We start from the raw sequence: 26,094 nt of genomic DNA, 5'->3' as shown, positions 1-26,094 counted from the left end.
TGGCCTATGTTGACCTTTTGGCCTATGTTGACCTCAAGAATACTTGGTGGTTGAATTCAGTGACCAGATATGCAAGTTCTCTTCAAATTTCAAGTCAATTGGATGAAAATTAAGGATTTTAGAAATTTGGCCTATGTTGACCATTTGGCCTATGCTGACCTCAAAAATACTTGGTGGTTGAATTCAGTGACCAGATATGCAAGTGGTCTTCAAATTTCAAGTCAATCGGTTGAAAATTGAGGATTTTAGAAATTTAGCAAATTTGGTGACCTTTGGCCTATGTTGACCTTTTGACCTATTGACCCCCAAAACAATAGGCTTCTTGCTTTTGACCAACTCTACCATTTGGTGAAGTTTGGTGAAGATCGGTTGAAAATTGTGACCTGTAGGCCGGTGACAAACAAACAAACAAACAGACAAACAGACAGACAGACAGACAGACAGAACCACAAACACAACCGACCAATATACTTGAAAAATCTTCGATTTTGCAAGTAACAAACCGACAGACAAACAGGGGTGGGAACATAACGTCCGTCCACCATCGGTGACGGAGGGAACAAAAGTACCTGTCGGTTTGAGTCGATTGCCCTAAATCCTACAAGCTTTAATTACAGGTGAAGTAAAATAATATTATGACGACATTAAATGAACAATGACGGTCTTATATAGAGTGCAAGTTATTTACTGTAATGTAATTTATATTATAAAGAACGAGTTTCTTTGGATTTTCATGGATAAGTTTGAATAAATGAACGAACTATACAAGATTCTTATTCGAAAGCCCTTGGAGGAAAACTCTTCGAGAAACTTCAGGATAGTTAAATTATATTTTATCTTCTTTACCTTCAAAATGATCTTCCATAATCATGATGTAATCCTGTGGTTCCCAAAAAGATTCCAACATTTTCCCGATTCGCCAAGCAAATGCATAATTTGATTGACACTTGATTACAAATTCATCTTGTAGGGTGCATCATTTATCTTCCTGATGATGGTTGCATCATTTATCTTCCTGATGCTTTTCACTTTGATGTTAACATTCTCTGATGTAGTGCCATCTCTCTCCTCCCACCCCCTCCCTTTTTCTCATCCACCACCACCACCTCAATCCTCAATCTCATCCACCACCACTGCCACCACCACCTCCATCCTCATTCTCATCCACCACCACCACCTCAATCCTCATTCTCATCCACCACCACCGTCATTCTCATCCACCACCACCACCTCAATCCTCATTCTCATCCACCACCACCACCACCACCACCACCTCAATCCTCATTCTCATCCACCACCACCACCACCTCAAACCTCATTCTCATCCACCACCACCACCACCTCAATCCTCATTCTCATCCACCACCACCACCTCAATCCTCAATCTCATCCACCACCACTGCCACCACCACCTCCATCCTCATTCTCATCCACCACCACCACCACCTCAATCCTCATTCTCATCCACCACCACCCTCATTCTCATCCACCACCACCACCTCAATCCTCATTCTCATCCACCACCACCACCACCACCACCTCAATCCTCATTCTCATCCACCACCACCACCACCACAATCCTCATTCTCATCCACCACCACCTCCATCCTCATTGTCATCCACCACCACCACCACCTCAATCCTCATTCTCATCCACCACCACCGCCACCACCACCTCCATCCTCATACTCATCCACCACCACCACCACCACCTCAATCCTCATTCTCATCCACCACCACCACCATCCTCATTCTCATCCACCACCACCACCACCTCCATCCTCATTCTCAACCACCACCACCACCACCACCACCACCACCACCACCACCACCTCCATCCTCATTCTCATCCACCACCACCACCTCCACCACCTCCATCCTCATTCTCATCCACCACCTCCATCCTCATTCTCATCCACCACCACCACCACCTCCATCCTCATCCACCACCACCACCTCCATCCTCATTCTCAACCACCACCACCACCACCACCACCACCTCCATCCTCATTCTCATCCACCGCCACCACCACCTCCATCCTCATTCTCATCCACCACCACCACCACCTCAATCCTCATTCTCATCCACCACCACCGCCACCACCACCTCAATCCTCATTCTCATCCACCACCACCACCTCAATCCTCATTCTCATCCACCACCACCTCCATCCTCATTCTCATCCACCACCATCACCACCTCAATCCTCATTCTCATCCACCACCACCGCCACCACCACCTCCATCCTCATACTCATCCACCACCACCACCACCTCCATCCTCATTCTCATCCACCACCACCACCACCACCTCCATCCTCATTCTCATCCACCACCACCACCACATCAATCCTCATTCTCAACCACCACCACCACCACCACCACCACCTCCATCCTCATTCTCATCCATCACTACCTCCCTGTGAAACACCAGGATGCCAGTTTATAGCTGGATCAGGATTCAAACCCAAGCTAGACCGATTGGAGGTGAGTGTGTGTACCACTAGGCCATCCTGCCAGCGCCAGTCCTAAGTAAATACTAGTAGACAGAAAAGTATGATCCATAATGCAAGACCCCCTAAACCCCGCTGCCAAAGGACCCCAGAAGCATAGCTCAGGGTCAGACATCCACAATTGGAGCTACCCGGAGCTGACTTTTGGCAGTTCTGTGGGTGGAGAATTCTGGGTAAAAAAAAAACTGAACACCTTTAACTGAGCACTTAACTGAACATACGCATGACGCATGACGCACACCCCTCCAATCAATGCGAGCTTTACCAGGAGACTGTTCTCTGCACTCAGCTGCAAGTCAAGGGAAATGGATTGTTGTAAATCCTTTCCTTACTTAACATCTGTAAGTTATTTTCGAGACATTTTAGACTGCACAACAATTACAATAAGGATGTATTAAACTCAATGAATGCTGGTGTTTTACACAGCACAAGGTGAGGTTCTGTGCGGTACTTAAGGTCGGTGTCACAAAAGGGAAGAGTGTGCCAGCAATAGCACAATGACGCAGCCACTCACGAGCTCTTGGCGGCATACTCAGGCCTAAAGGATCCGCCGTACGAGGGGGAGTTAAAACGTTCCCCCCAACACCCTCTGCCCCTCACCCTCACCCCCAAACGAACGAACCAAAGCCGGTGAAACGACACAGATGTTCATAACCCTTCTCGAAGCAGTTCCATTATTTTCCCATCAATGGCGGACTTTCCTGACGCTCTCGAAACAGCAGACGTGTCTTTGCCTCTAGAACTTTCAGAAAAGGGGAAAGACTTTTCAAGCCTCTCTTGTACGAGGCTCGCTCCACAGAAAATGGGATTCGTTCTATTTCCACCATTTAAGAGTACAAAGCCGATTGCAAAATAACTGCTTGTAGTTTGGAAGATCCTTATATCCTGTGGCTGGCAGGAGGTCACGTGACGTCACGAGCAGATAACGTCGCTTTCATCATCACCTTGCATGTAAGACTGGATGTGGTCAAGTGTGGTTATGGGTTAAGTTATCTAACCAAATTGTTTGGACTTTTTTGTATAATAAAGAAGAAGTCACATCATCGAACTCATTTCGGTATAAACATACAATTTACTGTGTTACTCCACACTAGAATCTTTTACACGATACAGCACGAACCATCACCATTCTCTAGGGGGTCGGGGGGAGTCATGTTATTATCTTTATGATTACTAGGGCATGCCCGTACTATATATATATCTAAAATTATATCCCCCCCCTCTATTTACATGAAATGGTTTGGTCCAAAGCGAACGGCTTGCGAGTACGGTGACAATCCCCCCCCCCCCCTCTATTTACATGAAATGGTTTGGTCCAAAGCGAACGGCTTGCGAGTACGGTGACAATCCCCCCCCCCTCTATTTACATGAAATGGTTTGGTCCAAAGCGAACGGCTTGCGGAGTTTGGTAAAGAAATCGCCATAGCGTGCACAAACGCGCAGGAAAGCGAAAGAATCGCAAATTAGTTTTTATTAGTTTTAAAACATGGTTTAACGCCAACATAGCGCCAACATAGTTGTGAAATAAATGAATACGCTCTCAAATGTGCCGTCCGAGGCAGAGTCTGTTCGCCACGTTCGGCACACGTGATAGCTCGCTGCTCTCTGATTGGTTGAATCGTTTTTTGGACATAGCTCGGTAACTACTTGTCCGATTAATTTCAAACCTTGAAAAGGCACATCCTCGGGTCCCCAGCAATATACCTGGCAAGTTGCAAGTATATCGGACCCGTGGTTGTCGAGAAACAGCGGTCACAGACAAACAAACACACACACAGACACACACACACACACACAGAGATTACTGGAATTATAGATAGATTAATACCATAGCAGAGTGCCCACCCGAGGGGTGATCTTGTTCCAAGCGTGCAACACGTTCTTCTGACACATCCCTTTATTTTGGCAGTGTATAAGCAACAGACTGCTGCCTCGATCGCTCCCGAAAAATAAAATTAACCTGGGTTACATATATTGAAGCTAAAACATGCGTACTGCTTATGTGGATATATAATACATTGTGGTTATATATACTTCGGGTTAATTGCACCAACGTTTTCCCACAACATGGAAAAAAATGCCAAGATGGGGGAAAAAAATCTTTTTTTTTTCAAAACTTGATGGAATCAGACAAAACTTGCACATGCCCAACTTCAGTGCATCCTCATAAATCCCTGAACTTTTCAGCTTCCATGGTCAAATGCTTTTGGAGGAGTAGATGATACATATATATATATATTGTTGCTGTTTTGTAATAAAAGTTAATTTCCCCTCTTAGTTAGTTACACTACAACATGTAGCCTCGCTTAAGTTCAGTTATTTCTTAGTAAATGTAAGCATAGTCCTTTCCTTTGTTAGTTTTGCGTTGAGTAGGCCAGTGAAAATTAGGTGTCCTTATGGCGCTTTGGTTTGGTATTGGCGCCGAAATACCACGCGGCAGGCCTGAACAAGTCGACCGAGGCCGAAGGCAGGAGGAGCAGGAGCCATCGGTAAGCATGAGCCGCCAATCAGGGCTCAAGGGGAGTGGCTTACCACTGCGGCAGAGGCGGGGTTTGGAACATTCGAGTGAGACTCTGGGGAGGGGCCATATAACCCTGCTCAGAGCCCCCCGCCTCAGATGGCAGTTCGCAGTTATGAGATGAGTTCGTAGTTGAGTGAGCAGATGAGTGGAGGAGACGCCGATGAGTACAGACGAGTTGGGAACGTGCTCCAGTATTGAGTCATATCGTATGAACTGAATTACCGCGTTGTACACGAACCTGCCCTGCTCCCCGCGCTCTGCGCAGTATTAATCGCGCGCTGTAAAAGACGACCCGCACCGGGCCACAGACGCGCGATTTCCCTCCTGCCTGCCTTCGCCGGGATACGTGCTATGACCGCCAGAGGGCCACGACCGGGTGAGCTGTTCCTGGAGCGACCGAAGCAGGCGCGTTCGGCGCGCGAACATTCTTCCTCCATCTCCCCGTGTGTGTAAGTGGGCCCATTGTCTGGGCTTAAGTAAGATTGCCTAAGTTCTGCCCTGTGTCCCTGTCCTTCAACCAATTCCTGTGAATAGTGTAAATAAATCCTGTTATTCCTTCTGATTCGACCGTTTTTGTCTTTTCCATCATTGGTCTCGCATGGTACGAATTAGATCGGTCTAATCGGGTTCTTTAGAAAGGTAACAGCACGAGTCACGTGGTACGCATTCCGCTTGGGCGTACTCAATTACGCGTGGTTCGTGCAAGACTCGATCCCCGCTTCCGCTGCGGCGTGGGTACTCAAGGTACGTGTGAAATTGTCCCGAAACCCTTTTCCACGTTTGCCCGGAAGTGGTGACTCGGTCTCGCGGTTTCGAATACCCAAGGAGAAAAAGGGGCTTAATCTTCCCTTTGTAACGGGAACGGGCTTCGAAGATCCGCAACAATTTGGTGTCAGTGGAGTGGGATTTGAACCCTAAGAATTTATTTTTTTTGGAAGAATTGGCTCCAAATTACGAGTGAACGAAATTTAGTTTGTAAAATCCAAATTATATTCGTACCATGGCTGGCCAAGGCGGTCGAATGCCGGTGGGGGTAGAAGAGGAAGAATTGATGACCCAGGACGAAATGCAGGGACAGTTGGTAGTGGAGGAAGCCAAAGAGGGGCGGAAGCTGGCGAAGAAAATGGCGGCGCCGCGCACGTGGCGGCGGAAGCCGAGCCCGCGGTGCCAGCGGGTTTGGACATGCCACTACTCGTGGTGCAAATGATGGCATACATGGACAAAATGGGTGGGGAAATGGCTAATCAAATGAAAGTAGAGGGGGACCAATCAAGAAGGGAAATGAAAGAAATGAGGGACGAAGCAAGGTGTAACATGGAGGGGTTGGAAAACAAAGTGGGTGGTCAATTGAAAGAAATGGGGGACAAAACCACCCGGTAATTGGGAGAAATGAGGGTGGCATGGAAGAAAGAAATAAAAGAAATGGGGGAGGACATTAGGCGCAGGTTGAGCGGGAAGGTCGCGGTGGCGCGCGACGAGGTGAAGCGACACGAGGAACGCGTGAGGAGCGAAGTAGAGCGGAGCACAGCCAAGTTGACCGGGGCTATGGAAATCGCGACGCGGGGTGTAGAAGAGCCGACGATCGGCGAATTGGAAAAGAAAATTTCATGGGCGCCGGCGGTCGTCGAAGAAAAAGAAATAATTGGGGCCGAAGAGACGGTAGAATTGGGGAGCAAATCGCAGGAGAAGGTGATGGAACCCGCACAAAGTCTGTATTTGCACCGCGATGCCAGGCTTGCTCATGAAATAAAAGGTTTGCAGGTGCAGCCGGGGAAGGAGGACCCCGAGGTGAGTGGAAAAAATGGCGCGAATGGGTTTTTGGCGCGCTTGGGACAGAGGCAAGACCCGGGCGGTCGCGGAAGGTCCATTGTGCGGTGTACGAGAGTGTGCTACGAAGTACGAGAGAGAGTGTGCGCCAGGGCGTGCGATGATTGAGTGTGCGAAGGAGGAGTGCACACCCGAGAGTGTGGAAAAAGAGTGTGTGAGGGCTGAATGCGTAGAAGAAGAGTGCGTACTGAAGTGTGTGAAAGGCGTGAGTGCGCCTAGGGGTGCAGGTACGAGTACGGAGTGTGAGAGAGAATGCACACCAGAGAATGTGGAAGGAGAGTGTGCAGTAACGGAGTGTGTGAGAGGCATGGGGGTGCCTGGGTGTGCGAGTGCGGAGTGGGTCGCGAGTGGTGAGGACGCGGTTCAAGCATCGACACCGACCGGGGTAGCGTTTAGCGGGACGGATAACAGACGCGAGCCCCCGGTGAATTGTGTGCAGCAGGGACCGGCGGGGATCGGTGCCGCATCGGTCTCACAAGGACCGGCGTGCACGATTCGTGCCGGCCCCCGCACTGTATGGTTGGTCAGGTGCCGTGGCGGCAAAGGCGATCGGCGAGGTTCAAGGGGAGGTCAGAGATTTCGGAGCCGCGAACCCTAGCGGGTGCGGTGCTCCGACCGTGGCCGGTTGGGTCATCGTGCGTGGGACCACGAGGCCCCGCACAGGGATGGAGCCCTGCACCTCGGCCCATCCATCCCTCCCCCCTTGGATCAAAAATGCTGGACGGACCCCCCATACAGGACACCAACCACCGCATGGATCGCTCGGCCCTTCGAGGCCGAGCCATGACAACGTATTTCCACACGAAGAGGCTCAAGTGTATCAGACTGATGAGAGTAGTGTACCCCACGTGGGGGAATGGTAGTTTAACCATTCCTCACACACAGGGCCCATGAGCATTCGTTTAGGGGGATGGCAGTGATAGGCACATGGAGTTGCCAGCAATGGTTACCTCCATGGGGCACCGAAGCTACCCGAGGGAGGGCTAGGATAATGTTAGGGATCTAGCAGACTGTAGAGACATGAGATTTAAGTCGTGACACTTGAACTATAGTGGGGAGGTAGGTAGCTTAGATGGTTATTAAAACAAATGGAGTGCATAGTGGAAAGGGACGATGGGGAAGCACGAGTTTTAGGGGAAGTAGTTAGCTAGATGATGCTGTGTGTGTGAGGAATTGTGTGTGACCATAAAAGGAATTGTGTTTGAGGTGTATGGAAAGTAGTGTGTGAGATAAATGGTGTGTGAGAACAAATGGAATTGTATTTTTGGTGTGTGAGATAAGTACAGTGGAATAAAAGGTGTGGAATGCATGGTGCGAAGGAGTGAATGGGGGGAAGTGGAACCCATTCACGGAAGCCTGGGGTGGGTAGTGTAAAGCCAGGTAGAGGGCTCAGGTATATTGTTTGGATATTGACACCTGTGGTGCGGGTAGTGGAAACGAAGTGTTTTGTTGGGTGCATGAGTATGTGGAATGTCTGGGCGTGTGGCTTAGTTAGTGCATATGGTTATTGGGGCACTCTGCCACTGGTAGTTTGTCGGCCAGGTGAGGCCGTAGGGAGGCTCGGGGAGCCGGTTAGGGGAGTTGTTGAGTGGGGCCCGAGGATCCCAGGAGAGGACCCGGGTTGCCCAATGCCAAGGTGGGCATCAGGGGGTAAAGTGCCAGGAGGGGCCTTCCCCATTTAGGTAGTCATGGGAGCAGGTGAGCTCGGGTGGTGGCTTCAGTGGTGGAGGTGCGCAGGTAGGTAGACCTGCTGGTAGGGCCACACGACCCAGCCCCGAAATTGTGCGAGGGCACAGCTGGAAAATTTGCAGGAGTGAGACCCAAATTTCAGAGGGCACCGCAGAGTGGGCAATGGGAATTCGGGTTCTTAGAACCACATAGTTTAAAGAGGCCAATTGGCAGGGTACAACCCCAGGCAGTTTAACAGAGTAAATGTCAGTAGTGTAGTTAGGACGAGAAATCCCTTCGCACCATCCACAGCCAGTCACCAAGGAGGACGAGCTCCACACCAGGGCTTTGTAAACTGTTGAGTAGTGAGACACATCACGACTTAATGTGACATTGTGTTTGTTCCATCCCTTCCTTCCTGGGAGGGATTGGGAGACGAATTTGGAATAGAGGGGGATATGGGAGACAAGACGAAGAGACGGATTGTGAATACAAGGGGGGCTAGGATAGTGTAGCTGACGGTGGGGGGTACGGACGGTTAGGGACGAGCCTGCTCTGCTCGCTCTTCCGCATCACATTACCTTGTTTTTCTGTGTGCCACAGTGTGCTTTCCGCTTTGCTTGTTGTGCCTTGTCTCTTCCCCCACCCCAGGACCATTTTGGAGGCCGAACTGTGCAGCACCATCGACCTGTGCAGCATCCCTTCTGCACCTTGCTGCCCTGTCTTTGCTACATCTGTGCAGCCAACCTGTGCAGCACCTTGCTGCCATATCCTTTGCTGCACCTTTGTTGCACCTGTGCAGCACTTTGCTGCCAACCCTTTGCTGCACCTTGTTATACTCACGGACCACAAGCTTTGTGGCCTTGCACCTCTGCTGTGCAGCATTTTGCTGCAAAATCATCTGGCACCTTCGGACCACTTGTTTGAGTGGCATTAATGCCACGCAGTCGGACCATGTGAGATTGGCCCTGCTGGCAAAATGAAAGCATTTTTGTGCATTTTCATTATGGTGTGCTAGGCATAAGAAGATGTGTAAGTTTAGATAGCCCTGAAGTTTAAAATGGCCTGTATGCCGGTCTGGGGGCTAGCCGGTTTGATATATGCACACAGAAGAAGCAAGAAGCAAGATGCAAGAAGCAAGCAGCAAGTGTCATGATTTTGAGTGTGTTTTTGCTGTGCTTTCTCTCCCCTCCAATCTTCTCTTCCAAAAAGGACAGGTCCTGGGTCATAGAATTGTAAATAAAGTTAAGTTACGTGCTTGTAAATATAAGAATGCTGCCCACCGGCTAAGTGTTTAGTTCGAAATTCCGGAAATACTCGGGTAGCTGTGGGCGTGAAACTGTTAGATAGCTGCTCAACGCAATAGGAGGGACATATCTAGTGTTAAAACTGTCGCACACATGGGTCAGAGTAAATGTTAGGGGGAACCACACCTATGTGTCACATTTAAAAGTAAAGTTAATTTTGCATGTCACTCTCTACCGGTCGTTCCATTGGTGGTTCCGACTCGGAACCTGCTTCGGTCGCTCCAGTTACGTGCTTGTAAATATAAGAATGCTGCCCACCGGCTAAGTGTTTAGTTTGAAATTCCGGAAATACTCGGGTAGCTGTGGGCGTGAAACTGTTAGATAGCTGCTCAACGCAATAGGAGGGACATATCTAGTGTTAAAACTGTCGCACACATGGGTCAGAGTAAATGTTAGGGGGAACCACACCTATGTGTCACATTTAAAAGTAAAGTTAATTTTGCATGTCACTCTCTACCGGTCGTTCCATTGGTGGTTCCAACTCGGGCACGAGTCTGACGAGGGAGGGGTGTAGTGTTGCGATTTTGTTATAAAGGTTAATTTCCCATCTTAGTTAGTTACACTACAACATGTAGCCTCGCTTAAGTTCAGTTATTTGTTGGTAAATGTAAGCATAGTCCTTTCCTGTGTTAGTTTTGCGTTGAGTAGGCCAGTGAAAATTTGGTGTCCTTATGGTGCTTTGGTTAGGTATTGGTGCCGAAATACCACACGGCAGGCCTGAACAAGTCGACCGAGGCCGAAGGCAGGAGGAGCAGGAGCCATCGGTAAGCATGAGCCGCCAATCAGGGCTCGAGGGGAGTGGCTTACCACTGCGGCAGAGGCGGGGTTTGGAACATTTGAGTGAGACTCTGGGGTGGGGCCATATAACCCTGCTCAGAGCCCCTCGCCTCAGATGGCAGTTCGCAGTTATGAGATGAGTTCGGAGTTGAGTGAGCAGATGAGTGGAGGAGACACCGATGAGTACAGACGAGTTGGGAATGCGCGCCAGTATTGAGTCATATCGCATGAACTGAATTACCCCGTTGTACAGGAACCTGCCCTGCTCCCCGCACTCTGCGCAATATTAATCGCGCGCTGTAAAAGACGACCTGCGCCGGGCCACAGACACGCGATTTCCCTCCTGCCTGCCTTTGCCTGAATACGCGCCGCGAGGATTTTCCCTCCTGCCTGCCTTCGCCGGGGTACGTGCTGTGACTGCCAGAGGGCCACGGCTGGGTCAGCTGTTCCTGGAGCGACCGAAGCAGGCGCGTTCGGTGCATGAACATTCTTCCTCCATCTCCCCATGTGTGTATGTGGGCCCATTGTCTGGAGATAAGTAAGATTGCCTAAGTTCTGCCCTGTGTCCCTGTCCTTCTACCAATTCCTGTGAATAGTGTAAATAAATCCTGTTATTCCTTCTGATTCGACCGTTTTTGTCTTTTCCATCATTGGTCTCGCATGGTATGAATTAGAACGCTCTAATCGGGTTCTTCAGAAAGGTAACAGCACGAGTCACGTGGTACGCATTATGCTCGGGCGTACTCAATTACGCGTGGTTCGTGCGAGACTCGATCCCCGCTTCCGCTGCGGCGTGGGTACTCAAGGTACGTGTGAAATTGTCCCGAAACCCTTTTCCACGTTTGCCCGGAAGTGGCGACTCGGTCTCGTGGTTTCGAAGACCCAAGGAGAAAAAGGGGCTTAATCTCCCCCTTTGTAACAGGAACGGGCTTTCAAGATCCGAAACAGTATACATATATATATATATATATACTTCCTCCATTATGTCTACCTATAAAACACAATGCCTGTTCGCGTTTTGTACAGGTGTCTGTCCCCTTCATAAGGGTAGGTTTTAAAGGCCAAGCATTTAACAGGAATGTGTGTTCACTACGGTCTATTTTTGAGGATAAAACAAACTCGAAAAACATTTTCCATAAAAGAGTAATTAATGTGTCTCTTCTATTGGAATTGTAGATGGTGACTTACAAACCGAGCCTAAAGGGCGATGTACAGAATCGGTTTTTTTATATAACAATAAATGCAAGGCACAGGGAGGTGAAATTTGCTGCACATGATGTGCAACGTGCGCAGAGTAAAAGGAGTGTTCATTTACATCTGTAGGATGTGTAGTAAATAAAGAAGATGTAAGAACACCTGACACTAGGTCCAGGCTTCAGACTTTGGCACGCTCATGCAGCTGCATCGTCAAATAAACTGTTCCAACCTGTCATTTTTAACGGGCTTTTTACGAGTATATATATATATATATATATATATATATATATATATATATATATATATATATATATATATATATATATATATATATATATATAACTGTGAGAAATAGTAGAAACTCCACAGTAGGAGCAGGGCGTCTCATTTGCATTAAATAAATAATCGGGAGATTAAATCAGACGCGGACGTAGCTTCAGGACGTCGATCTTTAATTTTCGACAAGCTTTCGACCAACAAAGGTCTTCTTCTTAGTCGTCCGCAAGTTCAACGGAAGTATATATATTAAGCTACATGATGCACCACCGACTTGTAACGCTCTGCGTTTGTGACCCGCAATGCGATCCCCAGAATGGGCAGACTACCAATGATTATGGAGCGCTTTGGGCCAAACACGTTAAAATCCCTGCGCTGGCAGGTAGCCGGAAATGGTTTGCGAACCGGATAAAAAATGGCCACCGCATCCCAAAACAAGATTGTAGGCCTGAGAAGTTTGTGGATCACAAAGGAAACGTCGCCCGACACCATGTCTGCTCCAGTTTATTTCAAAGTCGGTGTAAAGTAGCACTTGTGTCCAGTACAATTTGTTGGTTGCCTGCACCTTTATGTCTTCTGAACAATTACTAATCCTAACCACTTTAACCCAATGGTGAAACAGTGCGACCAAGGTGGAAACCTGTGACATTGGATGGAAACCGCTTGCACATCATCATCACTTCATACCGAGTAAACTTTGTTCGGTCGAACATCAGCGAACGCAAACAAATGCGACACAGCTTGAACACAAACTCCCAACATTTGATGCATTTGCACCACACTTAATGTGAGAATATGTTTATCTTTAGATATGAACAAACATTCCAGAGATGGAGTTCAATAATGATAAGGTTGTAAAACATTATTGGGCTGGCAGGATGGCCTGAACAAATTACAAATTCCAGCCCTAACTACTGCTGCGAATGCAATGGCAAACCATCCAGTATAATCTGTGCCAAGAAACTGCTTCTGCATCACCCGACGCTCTCTAACACACAGAGTATGGTACATGAGAATCAGCAAACAATATTAGATATTTGTGCAACTGAGAGATAACTTTCCCAGATAGAAGAAGATGGAGTGGAAGTTGTTTATATGATTATTTAAATATTGCCAGAGTGTGTGCCCATGCACAAGTGTGATGAAGGTGAAGACTAGATAGATGCCCCCCCCCGCCGCCCCCCCTCCCCGAGACGACGTACCGTCACGGGGCGGAGAGATTGTAGCGAAGGTGTCACCGCGTGCTATCGGCCCCTGCACGAGTTGGGATGTGATGCATCGCTTCGGTATCTGCTTGTGTATTCCAAAACGGCTTGCACTGTGGTCCAACTAATTGAACAACCAGCTTGTCCAGAGCGATGAAACAAGTGGGAACGGTTCAGGTTTTCATCGCGAGGCCGATCTGGTTTTCACGGCGACGCGCCAATTTTACCTCCACCACTCTGGCACTTCACAAGTCCCATAGGATGGTGCAGAGGTAGTGCACATACCCTTGAGCTGTCTGGTCAGGGTCTGATTGCTGATGTGACTATAAACTGGAGGGGGCGTTATAAAGAGGTATGAATCACTTGATAAAAACCCACTCAGAGAGTTTTTATTGATCTTTACAGAGGTCGAGGCTCATGGAAGTTTTTTTTTCTTCCACTCGATGTAACAATCGTGTGCTTTATAAAACGTCATACTTATAGGGACGATGGAAACGCAAGCCTCTTCTACTCTTCGTGCCCATTGTTCGGAAAGCTGTTAAAGAGTAAGGAATAACAAGATCGGTAAATGAATGTCCGAGAAATGGTTGAGTATGTGTTCAACATAGGGACGTTTACAACTAAAATGGCCGCCAGTCGGCCATCTTTGATCGCATCACGAAACAAAATGATGTGCATATATATACCATCATGGATTGTCTTTGGGCCTCGTATGGACAAAATCAATCCATCCATATCCGAGATATGGTTGAGGATGTGTTCAACATAGGGACTTTTACAACTAAAATGGCCGCCAGTCGGCCATCGTTGATCGCATCACGAAACAAAATGATGTGCATATATATACCATCATGGATTGTCTTTGGGCCTCGTATGGACAAAATCATTCCATCCATATCCGAGATATGGTTGAGGATGTGTTCAACATAGGGACTTTTACAACTAAAATGGCCGCCAGTCGGCCATATTTGATCACATCGCGAAACAAAATGATGTGCATATGTATACCATCATGTATTGTCTTTGGGCCTCGTATGGACAAAATCAGTCTATCCATCTCCGAGATATGGTTGCGGACGCACAGACAGACGGACGAGATCCAATCCACAAGCCCCAGTTTCAGACCAAGTTCAACGGGGGGCTAAAAACACACACACACAGGTAAGAGGGTAAATTAATATGATGGTAAATAGGCCAGCAAAGGTTACCTTCGATCTGTAGATACTTGTACATGCACTGTGTGCATTTGTCCTGAAATGGCTTACCCTATCGATAAGGTTTCCCTATGAACAATCGATCCCCCTAGCTCCAGCAACAGCAGTGTCTCAACAACACATGGCAGAAGAAGTCTGCAACATCTGTATGACCGTTACATGTGCCACACCGCACACGAGGCTCATGTTAAGGATCACTGCGGCACATTCATTTCAGTTACAACTTACATGTACATTGTCAAATAAAGCTTTATACAGTGGATAAAAAAACAAAAATTCCTACCGGAAAAGCGCCAACGTGAGCAGAATATCCACCGATTGTGACGCAAACGCACGTGATAGCTCAGTTGGCATGGCATTTTGAGCATGTGCCATCATAATCAAATGGAAGACCAAATACTGCATTGGAGTCATTAGAAGGACCCCGAATAAGCAAAGAGTAAATATGGAGTCATAAAGAGGATCCTAGATAGGATTGGGGTTTCAGCTGCTACTCCTCTACCCTGAAACCCATCCAGGGTTTTAAGGCAGTGATTCCCAGGAATCACGTCGCTCATATTTTTATCATCGAGTCTCAATGTCCATGTCGTTCGGCTACTTCTGTTTCAATAATCTCCATAAAATTACCGTATAATCAATCCTCTTGGGTTTCTAAGTAAATGTGCAGGACCTTTCAATTAGGGAACACAAACATCGATAAAGGATTTTTTTTTTTGAAAGAAATGTTTGGGGAAGTGGGAGGTCATGGGGTCGGATGTCATGGCAGATTGCACATCATCATCCGAACAGGGAATGGTGTAAGAGAGGGAAGGGAAGGCCTGAACCTGGATCCGCCTCGGAACTGCAAAAGGAGAGGTCTCTCACCGATTCTACAATCATGTGACTCAATCCCTAAGGCACAATAAGGTGAGAAAAATCGAGGTTGTTAAATAAGTAACAGTAGTCGTAGTAATAGCAGCAACAATTGCTGACGTAACAATCACATGAAGGAACCACAATGCATTGCACAAGAATGAACACTATCTGTGCACAAAACGAGTAAGGTGTAAGGTAAAGGTGTGCAGATTTCAAGAGAACCTCAAAGATACACCGTGGAGTGGATATATCATACATATATATATATATGTAATGTTTTGATTTGATAGATTAAACATTCCTGAATCAAACAAAGCAGGTTTCATGATTAGATTCCCCCAAAGCAAAATTAAATGTAAATAAACACTCCACCATATGAAGCTATCACCGTCACCTCCATTGTCCAAAACAAGAAAAGATTAATAAAGTGCATTTGAGCCTGAAAACTCGATAGATTCCCAGAAAGTTATCTCGGATAACTTTCAAACTTGTTATAAACATAAAAATAGAATAAACGCTTGAAGCCTAAGGTCACGATGCCCTTTTAAAGAATAACTTATCTGGCTGGGTACGTGCGGGGGACGAAAAACGAAGAAGAGGGCTAATTGAAGGAATCGTTTTATTTGTGTGAATGTGTAAGGAACGGAAGAGTAATTTGTGTGAATGTGTAAGGAACGGAAGAGTAATTTGTGTGAATGTGTAAGGAACGGAAGAGTAATTTGTGTGAATGTGTAAGGAACGGAAGAGTAATTTGTGTGAATGTGTAAGGAACGGAAGAGTAATTTGTGTGAATGTGTAAGGAACGGAAGAGTAATTTGTGTGAATGTGTAAGGAATGGAAGAGTAATTTGTGTGAATGTGTAAGTAATGGAAGAGTAATTTGTGTGAATGTGTAAGGAATGGAAGAGTAATTTGTGTGAATGCGTGAGGAATGGAAGAGTAATTTGTGTGAATGTGTAAGGAATGGAAGAGTAATTTGTGTGAATGTGTAAGGAATGGAAGAGTAATTTGTGCGAATGTGTAAGGAACGGAAGAGTAATTTGTGTGAATGTGTAAGGAATGGAAGAGTAATTTGTGTGAATGTGTAAGGAACGGAAGAGTAATTTGTGTGAATGTGTAAGGAATGGAAGAGTAATTTGTGTGAATGTGTAAGGAACGGAAGAGTAATTTGTGTGAATGTGTAAGGAACGGAAGAGTAATTTGTGTGAATGTGTAAGGAACGGAAGAGTAATTTGTGTGAATGTGGAAGGAACGGAAGAGTAATTTGTGTGAATGTGTAAGGAACGGAAGAGTTATTTGTGTGAATGTGTAAGGAACGGAACAGTAATTTGTGTGAATGTGTAAGGAATGGAAGAGTAATTTGTGTGAATGTGTAAGGAACGGAAGAGTAATTTGTGTGAAGGTGTAAGGAATGGAAGAGTAATTTGTGTGAATGTGTAAGGAATGGAAGAGTAATTTGTGTGAATGTGTAAGGAACGGAAGAGTTATTTGTGTGAATGTGTAAGGAACGGAAGAGTAATTTGTGTGAATGTGTAAGGAACAGAAGAGTAATTTGTGTGAATGTGTAAGGAACGGAAGAGTTATTTGTGTGAATGTGTAAGGAATGGAAGAGTAATTTGTGTGAATGTGTAAGGAACGGAAGAGTAATTTGTGTGAATGTGTAAGGAATTGAAGAGTAATTTGTGTGAATGTGTAAGGAATGGAAGAGTCATTTGTGTGAATGTGTAAGGAACGGAAGAGTAATTTGTGTGAATGTGTAAGGAATGGAAGAGTAATTTGTGTGAATGTGTAAGGAATGGAAGAGTAATTTGTGTGAATGTGTAAGGAATGGAAGAGTAATTTGTGTGAATGTGTAAGGAACGGAAGAGTAATTTGTGTGAATGTGTAAGGAATGGAAGAGTAATTTGTGTGAATGTGTGAGGAATGGAAGAGTAATTTGTGTGAAGGTGTAAGGAATGGAAGAGTAATTTGTGTGAATGTGTAAGGAATGGAAGAGTAATTTGTGCGAATGTGTAAGGAACGGAAGAGTAATTTGTGTGAATGTGTAAGGAACGGAAGAGTAATTTGTGTGAATGTGTAAGGAATTGAAGAGTAATTTGTGTGAATGTGTAAGGAACAGAAGAGTAATTTGTGTGAATGTGTAAGGAATGGAAGAGTAATTTGTGTGAATGTGTAAGGAATGGAAGAGTAATTTGTGTGAATGTGTAAGGAACGGAAGAGTAATTTGTGTGAATGTGTAAGGAATTGAAGAGTAATTTGTGTGAATGCGTAAGGAATGGAAGAGTAATTTGTGTGAATGCGTAAGGAATGGAAGAGTAATTTGTATGAATGGAAATGCCTGATTCTCTGCAGTTAAACGATATATGTTTGACATGAGAGAGTTTGAGACTCACTCGACATGTTCTTCATGAAACAGCTTGTGGTTGGGAGGATGCACATTCAAAAATGAAGAGGTTACCAACCAGTGGTGGAGTCATCACTGACCAATACCGACGCTACGTTTCATATAGTGGGATGAGGATGTAGTAGGGGAGGTGGAGCAAGTATATTTTGTGCTGTGGCTAATAATCCCACCTAACCTGTCTGCAGCTGTGGTCAGTAAACCACTTGCACTCTGGTACACGTGTATAGTCGAAAACCGTAGATCTTCCCCCTCCCTCCACCCATGGGGGATTGTTTTTTTTATACCTATGACCTAACCATGGGTACAACCAATATGCGTGCAGCATTTGGTGGAGATCGGCCCAACCCTGTTTTTGTCCATGATTTTCAGACGTACGCACACATTGCGTAAGTTAATATAATAGTATGTTGTATTTTGAAAACAAAGCGTTTAGCAGTATTTTGGCTCTGAAGTCCCGACCGTGCATGTGCAGAGAGGAGTGAGATTTAATTTTACTCTGTCTACCTGTCTGACAGTCAAACAAAATAAAAAATCATTCCAAGCAGGAAACGTACTGTTGTTGAAGACGTCATAAAGGACAAAAATAACAGGCACGAAGAACGAATGTAACGCGTTAGATATGGTGGCGTGAAAGACGCTGCATCAACGGCGGTAAACTTCCGGAATCTTTTCTTCTACAACCTGTAAAATATTAATTAAATATAAATTTAATTACATATTTGAACACTGTAGAACACAAATCACCTTTTTGTCACTTTTAAAACCCTTCCATTTAGCAGTACTTGGACAAAGTATTACAGCATTTTACATCATCACGACCAATCAAATGTGCCGCTCGCAGACCCCGACCATCTCCTTGTTTCTCCAGACTGTGCGTGGTAAAGTGTTCCGTGAACTCGAGTTTTTATTATGGGAAGATGCTTAACGTGCACCGATGAAGACCACTCGGCGGTAGAAACGCCAGGCCTCAGTCCTGGCATGTCAGTTGATGAATCTTACTATAATTCACCAAATGTCTGTCCGTCTGTTCCCAGGTACCGCAAAAACGGCTGAACCGATCGCAACGAAATTTTGGGTGGGTAATCCTGGGACCCCGTGGAGTAAAATAGACGATATTGTTTTCCCAATTTTCCAATTTCCATTTTTCCCAATTTTCCAATTTTTCCAAACAGGATGGAATTTTTCAAATGAACAAATTTTTTTTTTTTTTCAAAACATTTTTCAAATTTCCAAACACAATCAAAATTTCAAATTTTTTCAAATTTTTCAAAAAAATGAATTTCCAAATGAACAGTGATGTGGCTTTTATTGAAATTCTACAAATACTGTTTAGATTTTGATGATTTGCGTGCGATATGATTTAACGGATGTTTATATAAATTGTTTAAATTATTTTTTTAAACCTTCAATTTCTGATATTTTGCCTTTTCATTTGGGCCTCCCAATTGAAGCCCCACAATTTAAAATTTCTGTGATCTTGATTAACTTCTATAAAAGTGCAATCTGACTTTCACTGTACCCTGTATGGGCACGAAACACCTGTGACTGCAACGTGAAGGACATTTACATATTACGTATGCAAGATGGTGGAACTTATGATCAACCCTCCCCTCTTCACCTCTTCCGATCCCAGCATCTCCATCTGGCATAATAATCCACTATCCAAATGATAAAGTACAGATACATTTTCCGCACAATCTGCCTTGCTGCTCGAAGTTATCTAACTGTTAATCTCGGCTTTAAAACACGAACACTCACATTCATTCATTCATTTTAAAAACAGATCTGTTGGTTCAAAGTTTGTTATTATTCCAAGGAGCCACGGTTCGAATCCAGTGGAAACCGCCATTGGAATGTCACAGTACAATTAGTCTTTACAATTCACCTATTTCCGATGTTCTCGTGAAGGAGAAATTTAGAACGATGCAAACATCGATATCAAGTTCATTCATCTGATATTTAATGTACGTTTGCTTGGCCTAAGTGCATCCGACTTGTTGGGATATCTGATGAGCAATTTGTCAAGGGGGTAAATTATTTCGTTAATTCCTGATTGTACCATTTATAAAATTTTAACTGCAGATATTAAGTGTTCGTGGATTTAAAATGTACACAGCACAACCCTTTGGACGCGGAGTAGTAACACCGACACAAGATCTCCGTTAAATGATACATCAATTGAAGCATCACGGATCACGTCCCAGTAAAAGCAGAAACGGCTTCTTCAAATGAAACGTGAGCGGGAAAGCTCGAGGTTCCTCCACATATACACCTATAAGGCTATGTAAGCAAACCCAAAAAACATTCCCAATAATCTTAAACGCAATCGCGTGAAACCTACTGCTTTCATGCATTCACGAGGAAGTTGTGGAATGGCAGCGCCACTGCACTCCACAATTGATAAATCCTTTCGGTCAAGATCAACAAATTCTTTGGCTTTCCCCCAATGGTCTGCCTGCCTTGAATCTGCATCCCCTCGACCTGGGGCAACAATGCACCTTCACCCATACACAACATGTTCCCTACCCGGTAGGGGTGAGTGGTGTGCCAAAACAAATGGTCTGCCTGCCTTGAATCTGCACCCCCTCGACCTGGGGCAACAATGCACCTTCACCCATACACAACATGTTCCCTACCCGGTAGGGGTGAGTGGTGTGCCAAAACAAATGGTCTGCCTGCCTTGAATCTGCACCCCCTCGACCTGGGGCAACAATGCACCTTCATCCATACACAACATGTTCCCTACCCGGTAGAGGTGAGTGATGTGCCAAAACAAATGGTCTGCCTGCCTTGAATCTGCACCCCCTCGACCTGGGGCAACAATGCACCTTCACCGATACACAACATGTTCCCGACCTGGTAGAGGTGAGTGATGTGCCAAAACAAATGGTCTGCCTGCCTTGAATCTGCACCCCCTCGACCTGGGGCAACAATGCACCTTCACCGATACACAACATGTTCCCGACCTGGTAGAGGTGAGTGATGTGCCAAAACAAATGGTCTGCCTACCTTGAATCTGCATCCCCTCGACCTGGGGCAACAATGCACCTTCACCCATACACAACATGTTCCCTACCCGGTAGGGGTGAGTGGTGTGCCAAAACAAATGGTCTGCCTGCCTTGAATCTGCACCCCGCCGACACGGGTTATCGATGCACCTTCACCCATAAACAACATGTTCCCTACCTGGTAGAGGTGAGTGATGTGCCAAAGCAAATGGTCTGCCTGCCTTGAATCTGCACCCCCTCGACCTGGGGCAACAATGCACCTTCACCGATACACAACATGTTCCCGACCTGGTAGAGGTGAGTGATGTGCCAAAACAAATGGTCTGCCTACCTTGAATCTGCACCCCACCGACCCAGGTCATCGATGCACCTTCACCCATACACAACATGTTCCCTACCCGGTAGAGGTGAGTGGTGTGCCAAAATTAGTGGCGGTAGCCACCGTAGACCAGCACAATATACTGGTTTGGTTCTCCATAAATGCGGTAAAGTTAAACTTGTCCACTCAAAATGACCGAAAGCAGTGACATTTTTGGATAAGATGGCCCAGCAAATCAAAACACTCTCCACTCTGTGCATCTGGAAATTGCTTTGTGCTTCCAGACAGTCCTATCAGACTCGAAAATTTGATCCTGGAGATAACGAAAATGGTGAATCAGAAAGTATGTTCTCAAAGTTTCCCTGTTGGGGTGAATTTGAGGATAAACTTGTCGCCGGTGATCAAATGGGGCGGGCAAGCCTAATTTTTTCAGGAACAAATAGGATTCCCTTGTGGAAATGTCTCATGCGTGCCAAAAGCCAATTCCCCATGGAAATGGGGAATTCCTATTTCCTCACCCCAAACTCGCTCACCCAATATATTAGACAGGCACATTAAACACGATGTAATCAATATATTCTGAACACTAGTACAGCAATAATATTTCGGACAAACAAGTTATTGTCCTGAAGAATGTAAAACAAAAAGCGATCTCCACGAACAAGAGTTCGGAGAATTGGTGAAATATTGCGCGTTTTGCAATAATATGTGCTTGTCGATGCACGGAGGACACGACCAGTAAGCACGCCAGGTGACAATAAATGATGTGGCCAATGGTGAATTGGCTTGAGACAACCGTGAGGCATTCCCGTCAGGAGGAGATAAAGAGTGTGTGTCGCAGCCGGGAGTGTGGAAGGACTGGTCGGATGTGGGAAGACTCGTCAACGACGAAGCAATGACTGAAGGCATATATAAATGGAAGAAGCTTGGGTAAGCCTGTTTCGTGTTCGCATCTGAAGCCCTGGCTCATGATGTAGGGTACCCAGGTTCAAATCCCACATACCATGCATCTTTGTCCAGTCTTCTAATGCCCTTATAATTCATGACCAAAGTGATGTCAAAAAAAAAGTTTTTGGCCTGCATGTGATTGATGAAGATACATTATATATATATACAATATATATATAATGACTCGACACAATCCTGTCTCTGAGCTCTGCAGACAGTTCCTTCGACCTCATGGCTTGGTTTTTGCTCTGATATGCATTGTCAGCTGCGAGACCTTATATAGACAGGTGTGTGCCTTTCCAAATCATGTCCAATCAATTGAATTTACCACAGGTGGACTCCAATCAAGGTGTAGAAACATCTCAAAGATGATCAAGAGAAATGGGAGGCACCTGAGCTAAATTTCAAGTGTCATAGCAAAGGGTATGAATACTTATGTCAATGTGATATTTCAGTTTTTTCCTTTTTAATAAATTTGCAAAACTTTCTAAAATCCTGTTTTCTCTTTGTCATTATGGGGTATTGAGTGTAGATTGATGAGGGAAAAAATGAATTTAAACGATTTCAGCATAACGCTGAAACATAACAAAATGTGAAAAAAGTGAAGGGGTCTGAATACTTTCTGAATACTTTCTGAATGCCCTGATATATATATATATATATATATATATATATATATATATATATATATATATATATATATATATATATATATATATATATCTATATATATATCCACGACATCCATTTTTCTGTTCTCCAACCTACAGCTTTGTCTTTAAAAAACTCAACGTTTTGGCCAGCAACCCAGCGTGCGCTGGGCCTCCACTAGCCTTCATCAAGAGAAGTTCCCTTGTTCACCTCCTCACAGATATACCTGGGGGGAGGGGTGAGCCTATTCTATCAACCAATCACAAAGCTGTGTTGCGAGACCTCGTGACAATAGACCCATGATCGGCTTATGTTGCAAGTGCTTTGTGTGTGTTTGAGCGGTGTATTGTATTTTGTTGTCCTTGTTGCCTGTGTCGGTTATGTCCCACTTTGTCCTTGTCCTCCTCCCAGCATTGGTGTCTCTCTGGTGTAGGGAACTTCTCTTGATGAAGGCGAGTGGAGGCCCAGCGCACGCTGGGTTGCTGGCCAAAACGTTGAGTTTTTTTAAAGACAAAGCTATAGGTTAGAGAACGGAAAAATGGATGTCGTGGATATAATTCCCAACTGCCGTTCATTACTTGACATATATACATATACATATACATATATATACATTATACATACATACAGATATATATATATATACATATACATATACATATACATATACATATATATACATATACATATATATACATTATACATACATACAGATATATATATATACTGTATATACATATACATATACATATACATATACATATATATACATATATACATATACAATACATATATATACATTATACATACATACATATATACAGATATATATATATATACATATATATACATATACATATACATATATATACATATATACATATATACATATACATATATATACATACTGTATATATATATACATATATACATATACATATATATACATATATATATATATATACTTGTGGTTGACTGCGTCGTAGTTGATGACACGAGGTAGCTTTTTGCACTTTGTTGCAAATACTTCCTCCACCCCGAAGACTTGCTTGTGGCCCAACGATTGATGAGAAGCAAAGGCATTAGACGTAATAAAATGGAAATATCCAGTTTTCCAAACAAGAAACAAGAACCTTCCTGCGAGTTTGCTAACAGTTGGTGGTGCGTGCGAGGAAACACGACCTCCTCGTCGTTTTGTCGGGTGAGGGTGCAAGTTGTATCTTCCCTTTAATTAACAGCAACAGTGACGTCACGAGGCTCGTGGTTCACGTTTCGGTCACGCACCAAAATGTCCGGCAAAATGACATATTATGTCGAAGTCGAAAAAGGCCATATATATGTTTAAAAGTGCGACTCTGCAGATCTGACGTGGCAAGGTGTGTGTGACGTCACAGCCTACTGTACATGAGCACGGTTCGTTGCTTTTCATCACCTGACAAGCTTCGTTAATATGCGGTTTATCACATTTGTTATTGCTGTAATCTCTAAATACAGATGTAACAGCTGTTTCCAAAAGTCAAACTGCTTGTTGTGTTTAAAATCACTTTCTGTGCAACTTCGCAAATAAATGAAAAAGCTGCAATTATTTAATGCAGATGGAACGTATTTCCTTTTGTGAACAAGCATTACAGGTGTGCGAGCTGCAGAATGATCACAATCGGGTAATGTGTTCGTGTAACTTGCATTTTGATATAAAACTCGAACGGATGAGCAAAGGTTTAACAAACGAGCTCACCTTCCCCCCCCCTCACACACCTTACCCATCGTAGGATGTGCGTCTGACAAAGTGGTGTTAATGACAACACGCACCTTGTGAACACCTGAACGCAGGTTGAGTGCACACACAGTCACAAACCGACCTCTCTCTCTATCGAGCAACACCTACACAAACAAGTTCGATATATATATATATGTCTTCGCGCGAACAACTGACAGCACTTATGTATCACGAACCGCACTCCCAGAGCCACAAATCACACTTGCATATCACGAACCGCACTCCCAGAGCCACAAATCACACTCGCATATCAGGAACCGCACTCCCAGAGCCACAAATCACACTCGCATTTCACGAACCGCACTCCCGGATCCCCAAAGAGACACTTGCAGATCCCATGAGGCATTCCTGTACCCCAAGACGCACTCCCGGACCCCAATACGCACTCCCAGACCTCAAGACGCACTCCCGGACCCCAAGACTCACTCCCGGACCCCAAGACGCACTCCCGGACCCCAATACGCACTCCCGGACCCCAAGACGCACTCCCGGACCCCAAGACGCACGCCGGGACCCCAAGACTCACTCCCGGACCCCAAGACGCACTCTCGGACCCCAAGGCGCACTCCCAGACCCCAAGGCGCACTCCCGGATCCTCCAAGACGCACTCCCGGATCTTCCAAGATGCACTCCGGGACCCCAAGACGCACTCCCGGAGCCCAAGACGCACTCCCGGAGCCCAAGACACACTCCCGGAGCCCAAAACACACTCCCGGAGCCCAATACGCACTCCCGGAGCCCAATATGCACTCCCGGAGCCCAAGACGCACTCCCGGAGCCCAAGACACACTCCCGGAGCCCAAAACACACTCCCGGAGGCCAATACGCACTCCCGGAGCCCAATACGCACTCCCGGAGCCCAATATGCACTCCCGGAGCCCAAGACGCACTCCCGGAGCCCAAGACACACTCCCGGAGCCCAAAACACACTCCCGGCGGCCAATACGCACTCCCGGAGCCCAATATGCACTCCCGGAGCCCCAGACACGCTTGAGATCCCAAGACACACTTGAGATCCCAAGACACACTTGAGATCCCAAGACACACTTGAGATCCCAAGACACACTTGAGATCCCAAGACACACTTGAGATCCCAAGACACACTTGAGATCCCAAGACACACTTGAGATCCAAAAACACACTTGAGATCCCAAAACACACTAGAGATCTCAAAACACACTGGCACATCCCAAAACACACTTCCGGACCCTGAAGCACACTCGCGGATCCCAGACCGTACTCGCGGACTCTCCGCTGTGCTCACGTTTGATTTGACGAGGCTGACTCTGCTTGCGCCGGGACATGATCTCTGGTGGTTCAATTGATGGGCCGCGTGCGGCGACGACCCCGTGCCTGTGCCGCCTCCCCGTGCCCCGCTATGTACGTTTGTCACCCCGCCGGGGGACGCGCTCTTCGCTCCCTGAACTAGCGTCGCTGCACCCTTTGCGCCCCCACTCTCATCCGTTCCCCCTTTCCGTATCTCTTCCTCTGTCCTTCTCTCCGCCTCCCCCAGTACGCACCAACTCCCTCTCCGCACCATTAACTCCCTCGGGCAGCGCTATATCTGCGTATTCTGACCTCCTTCGATCTCCATCTCCCTCCACTACGCGCACCCTCAACTCCCTCAA

The 26,094-nt window shown here is 45.7% G+C and overlaps 1 protein-coding gene across 1 annotated transcript in view; it reads right to left on the bottom strand.

Annotated features, from left to right (window-relative positions):
- Positions 1-25,894, bottom strand: part of LOC137435685 (zinc finger protein ZFPM1-like) — a 170,473-nt gene extending 144,579 nt beyond the window's left edge. The window contains exon 1 of the mRNA XM_078785136.1: positions 25,731-25,894. Coding sequence (XP_078641262.1) covers positions 25,731-25,770 — 40 coding nt within the window. The 5' untranslated portion in view covers positions 25,771-25,894. The remainder of the gene's footprint in view (positions 1-25,730) is intronic.
- Between the last annotated feature and the right edge of the window lie 200 nt (positions 25,895-26,094).

Source organism: Myxine glutinosa, chromosome 9, assembly GCF_964187855.1.
Source record: "Myxine glutinosa chromosome 9, kmMyxGlut1.1, whole genome shotgun sequence".
In the NCBI taxonomy this organism is placed as follows: domain Eukaryota; kingdom Metazoa; phylum Chordata; class Myxini; order Myxiniformes; family Myxinidae; genus Myxine; species Myxine glutinosa.
Note: the sequence above shows the minus strand (reverse complement) of the source record. Positions and strands in the feature narration are given on the sequence as shown.